Source organism: Heteronotia binoei, chromosome 20, assembly GCF_032191835.1.
Source record: "Heteronotia binoei isolate CCM8104 ecotype False Entrance Well chromosome 20, APGP_CSIRO_Hbin_v1, whole genome shotgun sequence".
In the NCBI taxonomy this organism is placed as follows: Eukaryota; Metazoa; Chordata; class Lepidosauria; order Squamata; family Gekkonidae; genus Heteronotia; species Heteronotia binoei.
Window position 1 is genome coordinate 23,610,554 of NC_083242.1, and position 13,313 is coordinate 23,623,866.

General features: G+C 46.0%; 1 protein-coding gene across 1 annotated transcript; it reads left to right on the forward strand.

Moving 5' to 3' along the window:
* Positions 1-4,779: 4,779 nt before the first annotated feature.
* Positions 4,780-12,923, forward strand: ANKS4B (ankyrin repeat and sterile alpha motif domain containing 4B). Its single transcript, XM_060260749.1, has 2 exons — positions 4,780-4,945; positions 10,295-12,923. Exons 1-2 carry the CDS (start codon positions 4,782-4,784, stop codon positions 11,340-11,342), a joined length of 1,212 nt encoding a protein of 403 aa, XP_060116732.1. The 5' UTR covers positions 4,780-4,781; the 3' UTR covers positions 11,343-12,923.
* The last annotated feature ends 390 nt before the right edge of the window (positions 12,924-13,313 follow it).

Sequence of the window (13,313 nt, forward strand, 5' to 3'; positions counted from 1 at the left end):
GCGGCTGTTATTATTAATTATTATTAACCACGACCCCCAGCCACGGAGGAGACCGTGGTGCGCTTATCCGTGGTTCAGCCCCGGCCGCTGCCGGTGGGTCGCGGTGAGACTTGCTTCTGAGTCGGGCACGCTGACCAGTCTGTCGCCCTTCTGTAGATTCCGGCAGGCAGCGCGTGCCCACGAAAGCTTATACCAAACTGCGTTGGGCTTACAGGTGCCTTTGGACTCATCAGACTTTGCTCTGTTGCCCCTTCCAGATCCAGTTCTTCGGAACAGCAGCATTGACAGCTCAAGAGGATTTTACTGGCAAGTAAAAGAGCAGGTTCCGGGGGAGCGTTGCGGGCCTGCAGAAGAGCGGGCTGCGCGGTTGTGGATGGGCTACAGCTGGATCTTGGGCGCTTTTTTCTTGCAAGAAAGTCCCACTGCGCTCCGAGGGGGGCTTCCTTCCTTTCAAACCGGGGAAACAGACCCTTCATGTGATTTTTTTTTTAATTCACTTACTTATCCGGAAGTGCCTTGAATTAGCCCATGTAATATATGCCCTTGTGCGATTCATTTGGGGGTATAGCCCCGTGGAACTCAGGGTGGGACTTGCTTCCGAGTAGTGATGCGTTCTGAGCGACCGCAAATGAAGAGGAAGAAGATACTGGATTTATACCCCGCCCTATACTCTGAATATCAGAGTCTCAAAAATGCTTTTTTTCAAGTTTTTTCTTAGGTTGAGGTTTGTGAGTAACACAATCATGGTTTAGTCCACACTCCTAGAAGTGCATGGGCACAAAACTGACATTGTTCATGTGCATGCACCAAGGCTTTTTTTAAAAAAGAGAGAATGTGCCTGACTGGGCTATCTGATTGGGTAATAATGGGAGAGGCACAGGGCAATGTGGGTTACTGTTGGGATGTCTGGTTGGGCAACTGGGTTTCAAATAAGGACGGACAAACAAAAAGAGCGCCTCACGGATGTGTTAAATCAGGGGTGTCCAACTCATTTGTTGCAAGAGCCGCATCTGACATAAATGAGACCTTATCAGGCTGGGCCATGTTGGGCCGGGCCTTGTGTGTTCCTATTTAAGATTAGGTAGCAGAGATATAAACTTTATAAGGGACGCAAGCACAATTAAAGAATTTTTTTTAAAAAAACTTAAAATCAAACATGCTTAAAACATTAGCACTCACTGGTCTTAAAGGTACTTTCTTTGTACTTCTCTCATGGGATCCAGGGAACTGGGCAAAGGAAGCTCTGGCAACCCCGGGGGACCAGAAGCGGGAGGAGCCTCAGCAAATAGAAGGAAGAGAGGCTTGGCTCAGTAGCTCTGCTGTGTGATTGAGAGAACCTGGCAAAGCAAACTCTGCCTCCTCCCCTTCCTCCTTAAGGGAGGAGCCTTAGCCAATGGAGAAAATATAGGTTTTGCTCTGTAGCTCCTGAGTTATTGAGCAAGCCTGGCAAAGCTAGCTGTAATGCAGAAGGGAGCAAGAGAGAGGGAGAAGGAAGCAGATGACAGCCAGTTGCTTGGGGGCCTGATAGGAGCCCTCTGGGAGCCTTATTTGGCTCCCAGGCTGCATGTTTGACACCCCTGGGTTAAATGGTGTGTCTGACTGTGACCCTGGATTGGGAAATTTCTGGACATATGGGGGAAAGTGGAGTTTCAGGAGAGGAGGGAACTCAGTGGAGCATAGTGCCATAGAGCCCCCCACCCCACCCCAAGCTGCCTTTTTCTCCTGGAGAACTGGTTTGTGTCCGCTAGAAATCACTTGTAATTAGGGTTGCCAGCACTGCAGGAGAAAATACCTGGAGATTTTGACGGTGGAGCATGGGGTTTGGAGTGGGGGGGGAGCAATGCCATAGAGGCTGCTCTACTTAGCTGCCATTTTCTTCAAGGGGACAGTCAGATCTGTGTTGTCCAGAGATAAGCTGTATTAAGCAGATCTTCAGGCCCCACCTTAGGGTTGCCAGGTCTGTGCTGGAAAATATCCAGAGACTTTGCGGGTGGATCTGGGAGAGGGATGGGGCCTCAACATGGTACAAATGCAATAGAGGCCACCCTTCAAAGCATCATTTTCTCCAGGGGAGCTGATTTCTGCCAGCAGGAGATCAGTTGCAAAAGCAGGAGATCTCCAGGCCCCACCTGGAAGCTGGCAACCTTACCCACCTGGATATTGGCATCCTCCAAGCTTCACCTGAAGATTGGCAAGACTAATCTGCATATTTGAACATGCGGTTGCTATATCAGTTTAGGTTTTTAGCCACATGTGGGATGGTTCAGAAATCACAGCCCCAGGTGGCCGCTTTCAGTGTCTCTAACAAATCTGAAACCTTTTTCCTGTTGTGCATAGTCCTTTAGCATTTAAAGCCCTTTCCACCTGTAACTCCATTACTTGGTTTTCTTCAATCTCAGTCCATACCCACCCCCCCACCCCAGTTTCTCAACTCTCATCTCTGGTTTCAGATCTCCTCAGATGCTAAATGGGAACTACTTATTCAATCGTCAATCTTTTCTTTTTCAGCCAACGGTTTCTGTTGCAGCATTCAAATAATGATTCTTTATTTTCATCTCTTTGATGCCAGTTTTCACAGATTATTTTCCTCCTCCAAATCTATGTGTGTGTCTATAGATTCATGGAGAGTAGCTATGCTGGTCTGAAGCAGTAGAACAAGTCTGAGCCCAGTGGCACCTTTAAGACCAACAATGCTTAATTCTGGATATAAGCTTTCACGTGCACACAAAAGCTTATGCCCAGAATTAAAATGTGTGGGTCTTAAAGGTGCCACTGGACTCAAACTTTGTTTTGTATATGTCTCTGTGTTATGCATCATGAAGCAGAACATATGAACATATGAGGCTGCCTTCTATTGAATCAGACCCTCAGGGGTCCATCAGAGTCAGTATTGTCTTCTCAGACTGGCAGCAGCTCTCCAGGGTCTCAAGCTGAGGTTTTTCACACCTGCTTCCCTGGACCCTTTGAACCTGGGACCTTCTGCTTACCAAACAGATGCTCTACCACTGAGCCACCGTCCCTCCCCTAAAAAGCATGATCAATTTTGTAGTGTGAAGGTGTCACAAAACAGTCCTTTCTTAGTTGCCTTAGTAGTTAGCCAATAGCATAATATGAAATTGCCATGTAACTGTTTAGGGCTGTCATGTTTGAGCAGACCACGGACAGGTCACAGTCTTTTCTGACTCCTGTCTAGCCAGTCCCATAAAGATGAATTGGCTTGCAGCTCTGCTCTGTGTTGGGGTGTCGTCTGCTCTTTCTTTTCAGGAGTTTCTGGTATCCCTGGAATATCAATAATGTGTAGTTTTATAGAAAAGAGTCCTTTTGAGGTAAGCTATCTGCAGCTTCCCAGCCCTCCGATAATAAGCAAACAAGGAATGGAAGTCCCATTTCAGCCATCCATTTGTTTCCCTTAAAGCCCTTCTCACAGTTCTCAATTGTGCTGGTTACTCTTTTCAGTTTGAAGTGATTTTGGTTTCAGAACATCTTTTCAGTTAAAAAAGAAAAGAAAAGCTCTATTTGCAAAGCTCAACAGTTCACTGCTTTCTGTTCAACATTTCAGGAGAAGAAAAGCTTCTCACTCAAGGCAGAAGTGTGACTTGTTTCTGGCGCAGCAAACTATCTCTTTGTGGTGGGCTGAGACAGAAGGCCTTACAAGCTCTTGAGAGGGAATTTGGGGTGAATTTGTTTGATCTTTTCTAAAGGGCCTGACCAACCCTGTAAGGACAACTCATTATGGCCTGTCATTTCTTGCAATTGGCTCAGTTGCCGCTTCAATTAAAATGGGCAGTCCAATTCGTTCCTGCTACTGCTCACCCAAGCATTTAAACTAGTGGACAGGATACAACCCACCCATCTCAAGGCAAATCAGAGGCACCTACAGTTTGCCTATTATCTTTATGAGAACCAGTGTGGTAGTATAGTAGTATGGATTCCTGGATTCAAGCCCTTGCCATATAATGCTCACTAGGTGGTTTTGGACTGGACACTCTTCCTCATGCTAGGGTTGTTGTGAGGATAAGGTAAAGAAAAGAGACCTTGTTCAGCCATGAATCTGGGTGGTTCTGGGCAATGTTCCCTCTAAGCTGCAGTCCTGTGAGCAAAAATTCTACTTTGTGAGCTACTGGCATTAAAGTTGTGAGCTACTGCATGAATTAGTGTGCTCTGGGGTCATCCTTCCTGAGCTAAGACAAAAATGTGTGAGCTAGAGGTTAAAAATCTGGGAGCTAGCTCACACTAACTCAACTTAGAGGAAACACTGGTTATGGGTATCATCCTACCTCTGGCTGGGCCTACCTCAGTGTTGTCCCGAGGAGATGAAGGATAGAGGCCTTTCTCAGCCATGAAACTGAGTGATCTTTGACCAGCCACTCTTTCTCAGCCTGGCCTACCTCACAGGGTTGTCCTGAGGACAAGGAGGCAGATAGAGGCCTTGCTCAGCTGTTAAACTCACTGGATGATTTTTGACTCATTACCCCACCCCAGCATAGCCCCCCTCACAGTTACCTATTTTCTTTAGTCAAGTTGTGGAGGCAAGTGTCCATTTTGGACTTACTCTTATCAATGCAACACGAGAGCCACAGATACTCTAAACCGAGACAGTGGCACACAAAATAATGCTGCTTTGTGGAGCGTAGGATGTTCCTTGAAGGAGGCTCCTGCCAGCCAGTGACCTTTGGTTCCTCATTTCTGCTCCAGCCAGCGCCTCTTTTCTATAATAATTAATTGACTCTGCATGTTGCAGAAGCGTGTGGTTGTTGAGTTCACGAGGGGACTGCTGAAAGATGTCTACCCGGTATCACCAGGCAGCTGCTGATGGCAACCTGGAGTTGCTGAAAGAAGCCACCCGAAAAGATCTCAACACTTCTGACACGGACGGCATGACGCCCACCTTGCTGACTGCTTATCATGGACACCTGGAAGCGATGGAAGTCATTTGCCGAAGAGGGTGAGTGAACCCAAACAGAACTGGAGAAATTGGAAGTTTACCTTCATTTCTGGGGAAAAACAAACTTTCCTTTAAAAGATAGAACTGGTTTTGAGTTTGGCAGGATGATCTTTGTAAAACAGCACTACTTACAGAAGCAAAGATTTGTTATGTTGACTAGACTAGGCCTTGAGCCTGTTTTCCCCTTCCTTCTGAAATTCCACATTTCTTTAAGCTTTGGATTTTTGTCCAGTTGACTATTATTAATTGAATGCAGGGCTCTTTTTTTTAGCAGGAATGCACAGGAACACAGTTCTGGCTGGCTTGGTGCTGGGAGGGGAGGTATGGCCTAATATGCAAATGAGTTCCTGCTGGGCTTTTTCTACAAAAAAACCCTGTGTGAAACAATGGTGACATCAGGGGTGTGGCCTAATATGCAAATGAGTTCCTGCTGGGGGTTTTTGTAGGAAAAGCCCTGATTGAATGGAGGGAGGGATATTCCTCCTAGGAAAGATGGCATGAATTGGCAGATAACCCAATGTCATGATGTATCTGATTTCCACATACCCCCACATTTCCACAGTTGTCTCCCATATTTTGGAAGAGAAAGCCATATGTACTAGGGATGCATATAGACAGACTGGTTAGAGTGCTGGACTAGGATCTGGAAGAGTGCTGGCCTAGGATCTGGAATCCCCACTCTGCCATGGTAACTCACTTCAGCCAGTCGCACGCTCTCAGCCTAACCTACCTCATAGGAGGTAGGTATCTCCAGTTAAAAGTTCTGACAGCAGGTGATGGGAAAGACCTTCACCTGAGACCTTGGGAGCCACTGCCACTCTGAGTAGGCAATACTGGCTTTGATGGACTAAGGGGGGAGGGGGGGTCTGATTCATTAGAAAGTGGTTTCATGTACTCATGTGAGACTCTTAACATCAACATTTGTGTATTTGCCCCCCACTCCCTGACTGTGCACACCCCGCATCATGTAGTGTAGTGGTTCAGATTAGAGTCTGGGGGATATGAGCATAAAATGGAGAAGAAAGTCATTTTGGGGAGAAAACTGGGATATAAATAATAAATTTTAAGCAGGTTCTTTCTACCTTGCTTGATCGTTAATATTTTCTATTCATTTTCATTACTGTTTTGATTTTTGCTGATTTGGGTCCCCTTATTTATGCATTTCAGTGGGAAATACATTTTTATTTATAACTGTTACTATGTCCGTGCTGTTGGGACAAAACCATGAGGGGCTGGATCCTGAGGAACCTCCCTACCGAATTTCAGGCAGATGGAGAAAAAGGATCCCTGTTTTCTAGGCGATTACATCCTCACCCAGTAGGCAGAGGGACAATGCAGTTGTAGGAATGAGTTTTATCTCCTTTCCTAAGATCTTCAGATGAGAGGTTGGGGGGATGTCCATTTTCCATAAAAATAAAGCATGCAGGCAGTTGAACACTCTAAACTCTTTAAACTGCGGCCCAGTGGTAGAGCATCTGCTTGACATGCAGAAGGTTTGGGGTTCAGTCCCTGGTATCTCCAGTTAAAAGATCTGACAGCAGGTGATGGGAAAGACCTTCACCTGAGACCTTAGAGAGCCACTGCCACTCTGAGTAGACAATACTGACTTTGATGGACTAAGGGGGCCGGGGGGTCTGATTCAGTAGAAAGTGGTTTCATGTGCGACTCTTAACATCTACATTTGTGTATTTGCCCCCCCTCCCCGACTGTGCACGCCCAGCATCATGTAGCGTAGTGGTTCAGATTAGAGTCTGGGGGACCCTGTTTGAACCACCCCTCTGCCATGGAAGCTCGCTGGGTGAACTTTGACTAGTCACCCTCTCTTTCAGCCTAAGCTGCTTTGCAGAGTTATTGTGAGAATAAAGGGAAGAGGAAAGAACAGTGTTTTGGCTACTTTGAGTTTCCCTTGGGAAGAAAAGGGGGGTGGATTTCCTTTCTCATCTTCTGCAGGACTGGTTCATAGCCTGTCGCTGCTAGGCGGCAAAGCATGCCCCCCCCCCCCTGTAGCCTGCCCGCACAGCCCAGCCTCCCAGCAGGTACCAAGCAAACTTTGCTGTAGGCTACTGGGGTACAGCCCCAGTTCATGAAATAGCTCCTAGAAACAGGATCCACATTAACAGAGAATCAGAAAACCCTCCCAGAGCCATTCTGGCAAGGTGTTATGTGACAAGCGCTTTGAACACTTGAAAGTATTATGGAAATGCCATCGCTGTTTTGCTTTGAATGCCACGCCATCCGTGCTCTTCCAAAAATGAGCGGTGGGTGAAATGGATTCTTCATATCTGGGAAGGGGGATTCGAGAAGAAGAATGTTGAAAGAATTTAGAAAGTGAGAAGCATTGGGACGTAAATGGCAGGCATCAATAAATGTTTCATTTCTGGCTTTTAAGTACGGCCTGTAGTTTTATTGCTGTATTTCACTGCCAATAACGTTGACCTTTAGACAGTGTGATTGCTTTTTCTAACGTACAGGTCTGTTCCTCTGTTATTAAAAGAAGCACAGCTACACCGAATCTCTAATTTGTTCAGGAAGAAAAAGCATAGCTTTTAAAGTAGCTTGCTTCTTGTCTAGGCTTTATTACTTCTGCCTGACTTTCTGCATAAATAATCCCTGTCTGTAGCAGCATTTCAAGGGAAAGATTAGGTTCCAGTCCTATTCACTGTCAAATAGCTTTCATAGAAGCAGTAGACCTCTGTGTGGGCTGTACTACTATAGATGATTTGATGGGTATACAAAAATAATCTGCATATAGAAAATTAGCAATTCAGGGAGACAGCAACCAGCCTAAAGTTACTCAGCAAGCTTCAGGAATTTTAACTCGAGTCTCTTTGGTGAAGACAGAACACAAAATTAAATTAAGCTGAATTCCAATTCTGTTGAAACACAGAGGGGCTTTTCCCCAAGGAAATATGCATAGGATTGATCTGAATTTCTTTTTCCTTAATGTGTCCAGACTTTATAAAGAAAAAGATGACATTTTTTCAAAAGCTGTTTTTAAAAAAGGAAAAAAACAACAACAACAGGAATCACTTTTCTTCCAGAACTCTGTTGAAAAGAAGCAACACCTTTACTTGCATTTTTTCCACTCTCAGGACCAAAATAATGCCGCCCCCCCCCCCAAAGGAACAGTTTGAGAGCAAAGAGACTTGGCAAGTGGGGGCAGGGGGAGAGATTAATTCTGTCAGAATTAAATAAAAGGGCAGTTAAGTTTAAGTATATAGAGCCAGTAGTCTCTTCCTATTAATGAACATACAAGAGGCTGCCATGGATACAGCCAACAAGTCTAGAAGCAACTGAAGTGAACACACTCAGCCCTTATTGAGAAGGAAACGCCCACAAATTTGGTTGCCACAGGGGAGAAAGAGAGAAGGGATGGGACCTTGTTTGTAGGCAGATAAACCATGCTGCTCGTATATCGACAAAGGGGAGCTTTGACTTTCCAAATCTTATCACCCAAAAATCTGCCACTGAACTCGAATCTACCTTCCATGGCCACTCCCAGTTCCATTGCTTTAACGGTTTGATGAAGCACCCCACAGCAGCTGTGGTTAGTCAGAACAGAGGGGAAGTCTCGTAATATAAGCATGGGCCAATTCACACATTATGAAGTCCAGTTGGCTGGTATGTAGACATAGTCCTGAACTTCTGCACCAAGAATTCAGTTCCCAAGAATGTGAGCCTCATTTTATTGGGGAATGTGGTATACAGGATGAAGGGGTTGAAATCTTCCCCACTCCACCAGTTTCCTGACCTGAAATCGTCCTTTGAGCCGATTAGCTTGTTGGGGAAACTTACATGTGCCAACTACAAATACACTTTCCCTGCACACAGTAATCCCCTTCAAATCAGGCCCTGCTTGGAAATTTCCTTCCTAACCCAAAACTACAGGTCCCTGCTTGATCCAAGGTCTTCATGGCATCTACATGGCCTTTGCACTGTGTGAAGCACAGGACTAAAGGAAAGGAAAGGTCCCCTGTGCAAGCACCAGTCATTTTCAACTCTGGGGTGACGTTGCTTTCACAACATTTTAAATGGCACACTTTTACGGGGTGGTTTGCCATTGCCTTCCCCAGTCTTTTACACTCCCCCCCCCCCAGCAAGCTGGGTACTCATTTGACTGACCTCAGAAGGATGGAAGGCTGAGTCAACCTTGGGCCGGCTACCGGAATCCAGCTTCTGCCAGAATCGAACTCAGGTCGTGAGCCGAGAGTTCAGACTACAGTACTGCAGTACTGCTGCTTCACCACTCTGTGCCACGGGGCCGCTACAGGAATAAAACCTGACCCCAGTTCACACCTCCAGGAGAATGAGTTGTCAGGATGCTGAGAGGATAGAATGAACTGTACCCCTTTAGAACTGCAAGTGGCAGGTTCCAGGTCTGAATATTCCTTCCCCTAAAAAAGCTCCACGTAGCTAGAAAAATAGCACCACAAGGAGGAATGCTTGGCTGTACTGACTTTCTGCCTGCAGACGGACCTTAAAGACTCACACTAGAATAAGTTTTGTTGGACCTCTTAGCACAAATACCTCTTGGGAGCCCTAACCTGGGTGGCTCAGGCTAGCCTGATTTCATCAGGTCTTGGGAGCTAAGCAGGGCCAGCAGTGGTTAGTACTTGGACGTGAGACCACTGAGGAAGTCCATGGTCACTACAAACTACCTCTGCCTTGAAAACCCTGCAGGGGTTGCAATAAGGTAACTGTGGCTTAACAGCACTTCCCAGCATCACCTCTTGGGAACTTTAGCTTTCAAGGTAATTAAAAAACTGCAGCTTGTGAAAAGGCAGCAGCCATGTTTTAGGTAGCACAGGGAGACTCAGATTTTATAGCTGTTGCACTGACTGCTGATATAGTTTTAAGCACAATTCAAGTCACTGGTCTTGACCTTTAAAGCTCTTTGCAACTTGGGATACAGTTATCTGAAAAACCCTTCTTCCCAGAGAACCGCTTGCAGACTCTGCTTTGCACAACATTGCTGCAGCTAGAAATCTAGCACAGCAGAAAACTGGCTAGGCCAGAATCTACCTTCATGATGTTTCTGGTTTGTTTTTTAACTTACAGTGAGTTGTTATGTTCAGAAGCATTTAATGGTTCTACTGCCTGTAGTCCTCACTTTGCCATCTCATTCAGGTGCATGCATAGATCATGATGTAGATGAAATTGGGTCTGAACTGTCACGCTACAGCATCCTTACTGACCCCTAAAAAGATTTCAGATAGGGCTTTGGGAGGGACCCTGTGTATGCCGCCTTGCATTCCATGGTGGAAAAACAGCATGGATCCATTATATGTCAGCCCTACAGAGGAGGTGCATTCTAAGTTTCTGACTCTCTCTTTTGTATTGTTTTCGCAGAGGGGATCCAGACAAGTGTGACATTTGGGGGAACACCCCTCTCCACCATGCCGCCTCCAATGGCCACATCCCTTGTGTTTCCTTCTTGATCAACTTTGGTGCCAACATCTTTGCCCTGGATAACAACATGCGCTCTCCTCTGGATGCAGCTGCCAGCAGGAACCACTACGAATGTGTCCGAATCCTTGACAATGCTGCTATGGAGATGAACATCAAGAACCCCAAAAGAACCTCCCGCCTGAAGGCCCAGGCCCAGCGTGACGCAGAGAAGCAGATCCAAGAATGTGAACGGCGCCAAGAGAAACATGAATATGAAATGACCAGGCATTACAACAGGACACAAGCTGCAAGAGGAACAACCACCCGGATGCGCGTGTCAAATTTTTTTACCTCTGGTTCATTAGGGGCGCTACCCAAACATTTGAAGGACACCTTCAGGCGAAGGGCAAAAAAGGAGGAGGATCCAGGTGACCAGGACACAGAGTACAGAAACCAAGCAAAGGACATTCCGGCGAGTCGAACAACTGTGATGGGTATGTTCAGTGAAAATGAAGAGGAAGAATTAGAAAACCAAGGCACAAGTGATATTTCTGAAGATGAACAAAAGTCCATTTTTAATCGCCCTGGTCTTGGTAATATTGTTTTTAAAAACCACTTGGCCTCAGGCATAACTGCATTGCCTGAGAAAGAAGAGGTCAGTTTCCAAATACCTGACGAACTGTTTCAGTTCAAAAGGGCTGAAGCTGTTGACGACCCAGATCTGGGGAACGATCCTGAGGAACCTTGGATGGAAGAAGAAATTGGGTGGGATGACGGAAGCACAGAGACCACCCCCCTTGAAGTCTTTCTGGCATCGCTGGACCTGAATGAATTCCTTCCTATCTTGATGAGAGAAAATATCGATTTAGAGACGCTCGTGCTGTGTTCTGATGAAGACTTCCGGAGCATACAGATGCAGCTGGGTCCAAGAAAGAAGATCCTCCACGCAGTAGACAGAAGGAGGCAAGCACTGGCAAAGCCGGGCAAGGCAGAAGACACCAAGTTGTAACTTACAAAGCCCACTAATTCAATCCATTTTTGTGGTTTGGTGGACTTCATGTTAAGAGTTTGGCTAAGAGGATTCAGGGCCAAGCACATGGAAATACAGAGAAAGGTGGGACACCAGCCAGTCTTTAGAAGAACAGATGCATTCGTTAGATTTTTCAAAAATGTATTTATTTTCAGAATAGCCAAGTCAAATCAGCAAACAGTCTTGTCTCTACAAGAATAATCAAATTGCTGATGACAACAGAGACCGTAGAAAGATTTTTAAAAACTTTTCTGTACAGAGCTTAGGACGACTAAGGTTCTCTTTCATTTTATTCTCAGTAGTCAGACTTCCTTGTACAGCTAGGGAGTCCCCCAGGTAGGCAGAGACTGTTTAGCTTTCTTCATCAGTTTATGGACACCTTAAACAAGGGTGCTAGCATGGCACAACAGCAATATCCTCATAACGTTTTGGTGTGTAATGTTCCAGGCCGCTAACTATGGTACAAAACATAAGCTCAGGTTGCACTATGTACATGTCTGCAGATGTGCTTTGGATTGAAAGTGAGTTCTACCCTCAGCTCCTAGATCCAGTGAGACCTGCAAAGTTTCAGCAATTAATTGGTGTGAAATCTTTTTAGTCATTAAGAAACATCTCCTAGTTAACTGGGCAGCAGGGCGATATTGTCCTCTACGTGTGGGCTGCCCTTGTCCCAAAGCTGGCGACTTCAGCTAGTGCAGAATGCTGCAGCCAGGCTGCTAATGGGAATTCATTTATGGGAGCACATTCAGCCTGTGCTGGAAGTGTTGCACTGGCTACCGATAGTGTACTGGATTCGCTTCAAGGTGCTGGTCATTACCTTTAAAGGCTTCTATGGCGAGGGTCCTGCATACCTTAGGGATTAACCTGTGGAATTCACTGCCACAGGAGGTGGTGGTGGCTACAGGCATAGCCAGCTTTAAGAGGGGATTGGATAAAAATATGGAGCAGAGGTCCATCAGTGGCTATTAGCCTGATCCAACATGGCTTCTCTTATGTTCTTATGACCGCCTTTCCCTGCACATGCCCCAGCGAGCACTTTGGTCTGGGTCTCAAAACCTGCTGGCAGTTCCCAGCATCAGAGAATTGAGGCTCAAATAGTAGTAGTAGACCTTTATTGGCATTGAGAGGCTCAAATAAACGAGAGCCAGGGCCTTTTCTGTTGCTGCCCCTAGCTGGTGAAATGAGTCGCTGGAGGTCAGGGCCCTGCAAGAGCTCCCCCAGTTCTGCAGGGCTTGCAAAACGGCACTCTTCCGCCATGCATTTTCATGATGGTAACACCTGCAGCAATAGGACTGGCCCATAAAAATACTACAAACGGTTCACCTCATCACACTATGGCAATTCTGGGACCACTTAAAACTAACCACCATTAGAAGTTAATCACTGTCTGAAACCGTAATATTAGCACATGTAAATGTTTTAGGAATTGCTTTTATTGTTGTGTTATTTTGTTTGGTCACACTAATGTGATTGTGTGACCCTAACCTGTGAGCCGCCCTGAGCCTGCCTTTGGCGGGGAGGGCGGGATATAAAGTAAGTAAATAAATGATGTTTGAAAGTGTCCGTTATTTTCACTATTAAGTTCTTTTATCAATGTACATATATACTGTTTTCACGCACAGCTTACCACGCAGTCACGTTCCTGTTCTCTCCGCAGCGTCCATCAGATTTCCCACTATCCGCGCCGGAGTTACAGGAAGTGCCGCGGCTTTTGCGTAGCAAACGTAAACTGGGTTTTAGTGGTTTACGTTTGCTACGCAAAAGCCACGGCACTTCCTGTAACTCCGGCGCAGATAGCGGGAAATCCGACGGACACTGCAGAGAGAACAGGAACATGACCGCGTGGTAAGCTGTGTGCGAAAACGGTCATAGTGTATTCTTGGAAGAGGCTTTTCTTCTCCTTCCTCACACAGGAAAGAATGCTTCTTTTGGAATCCTGCATAAGCTAAA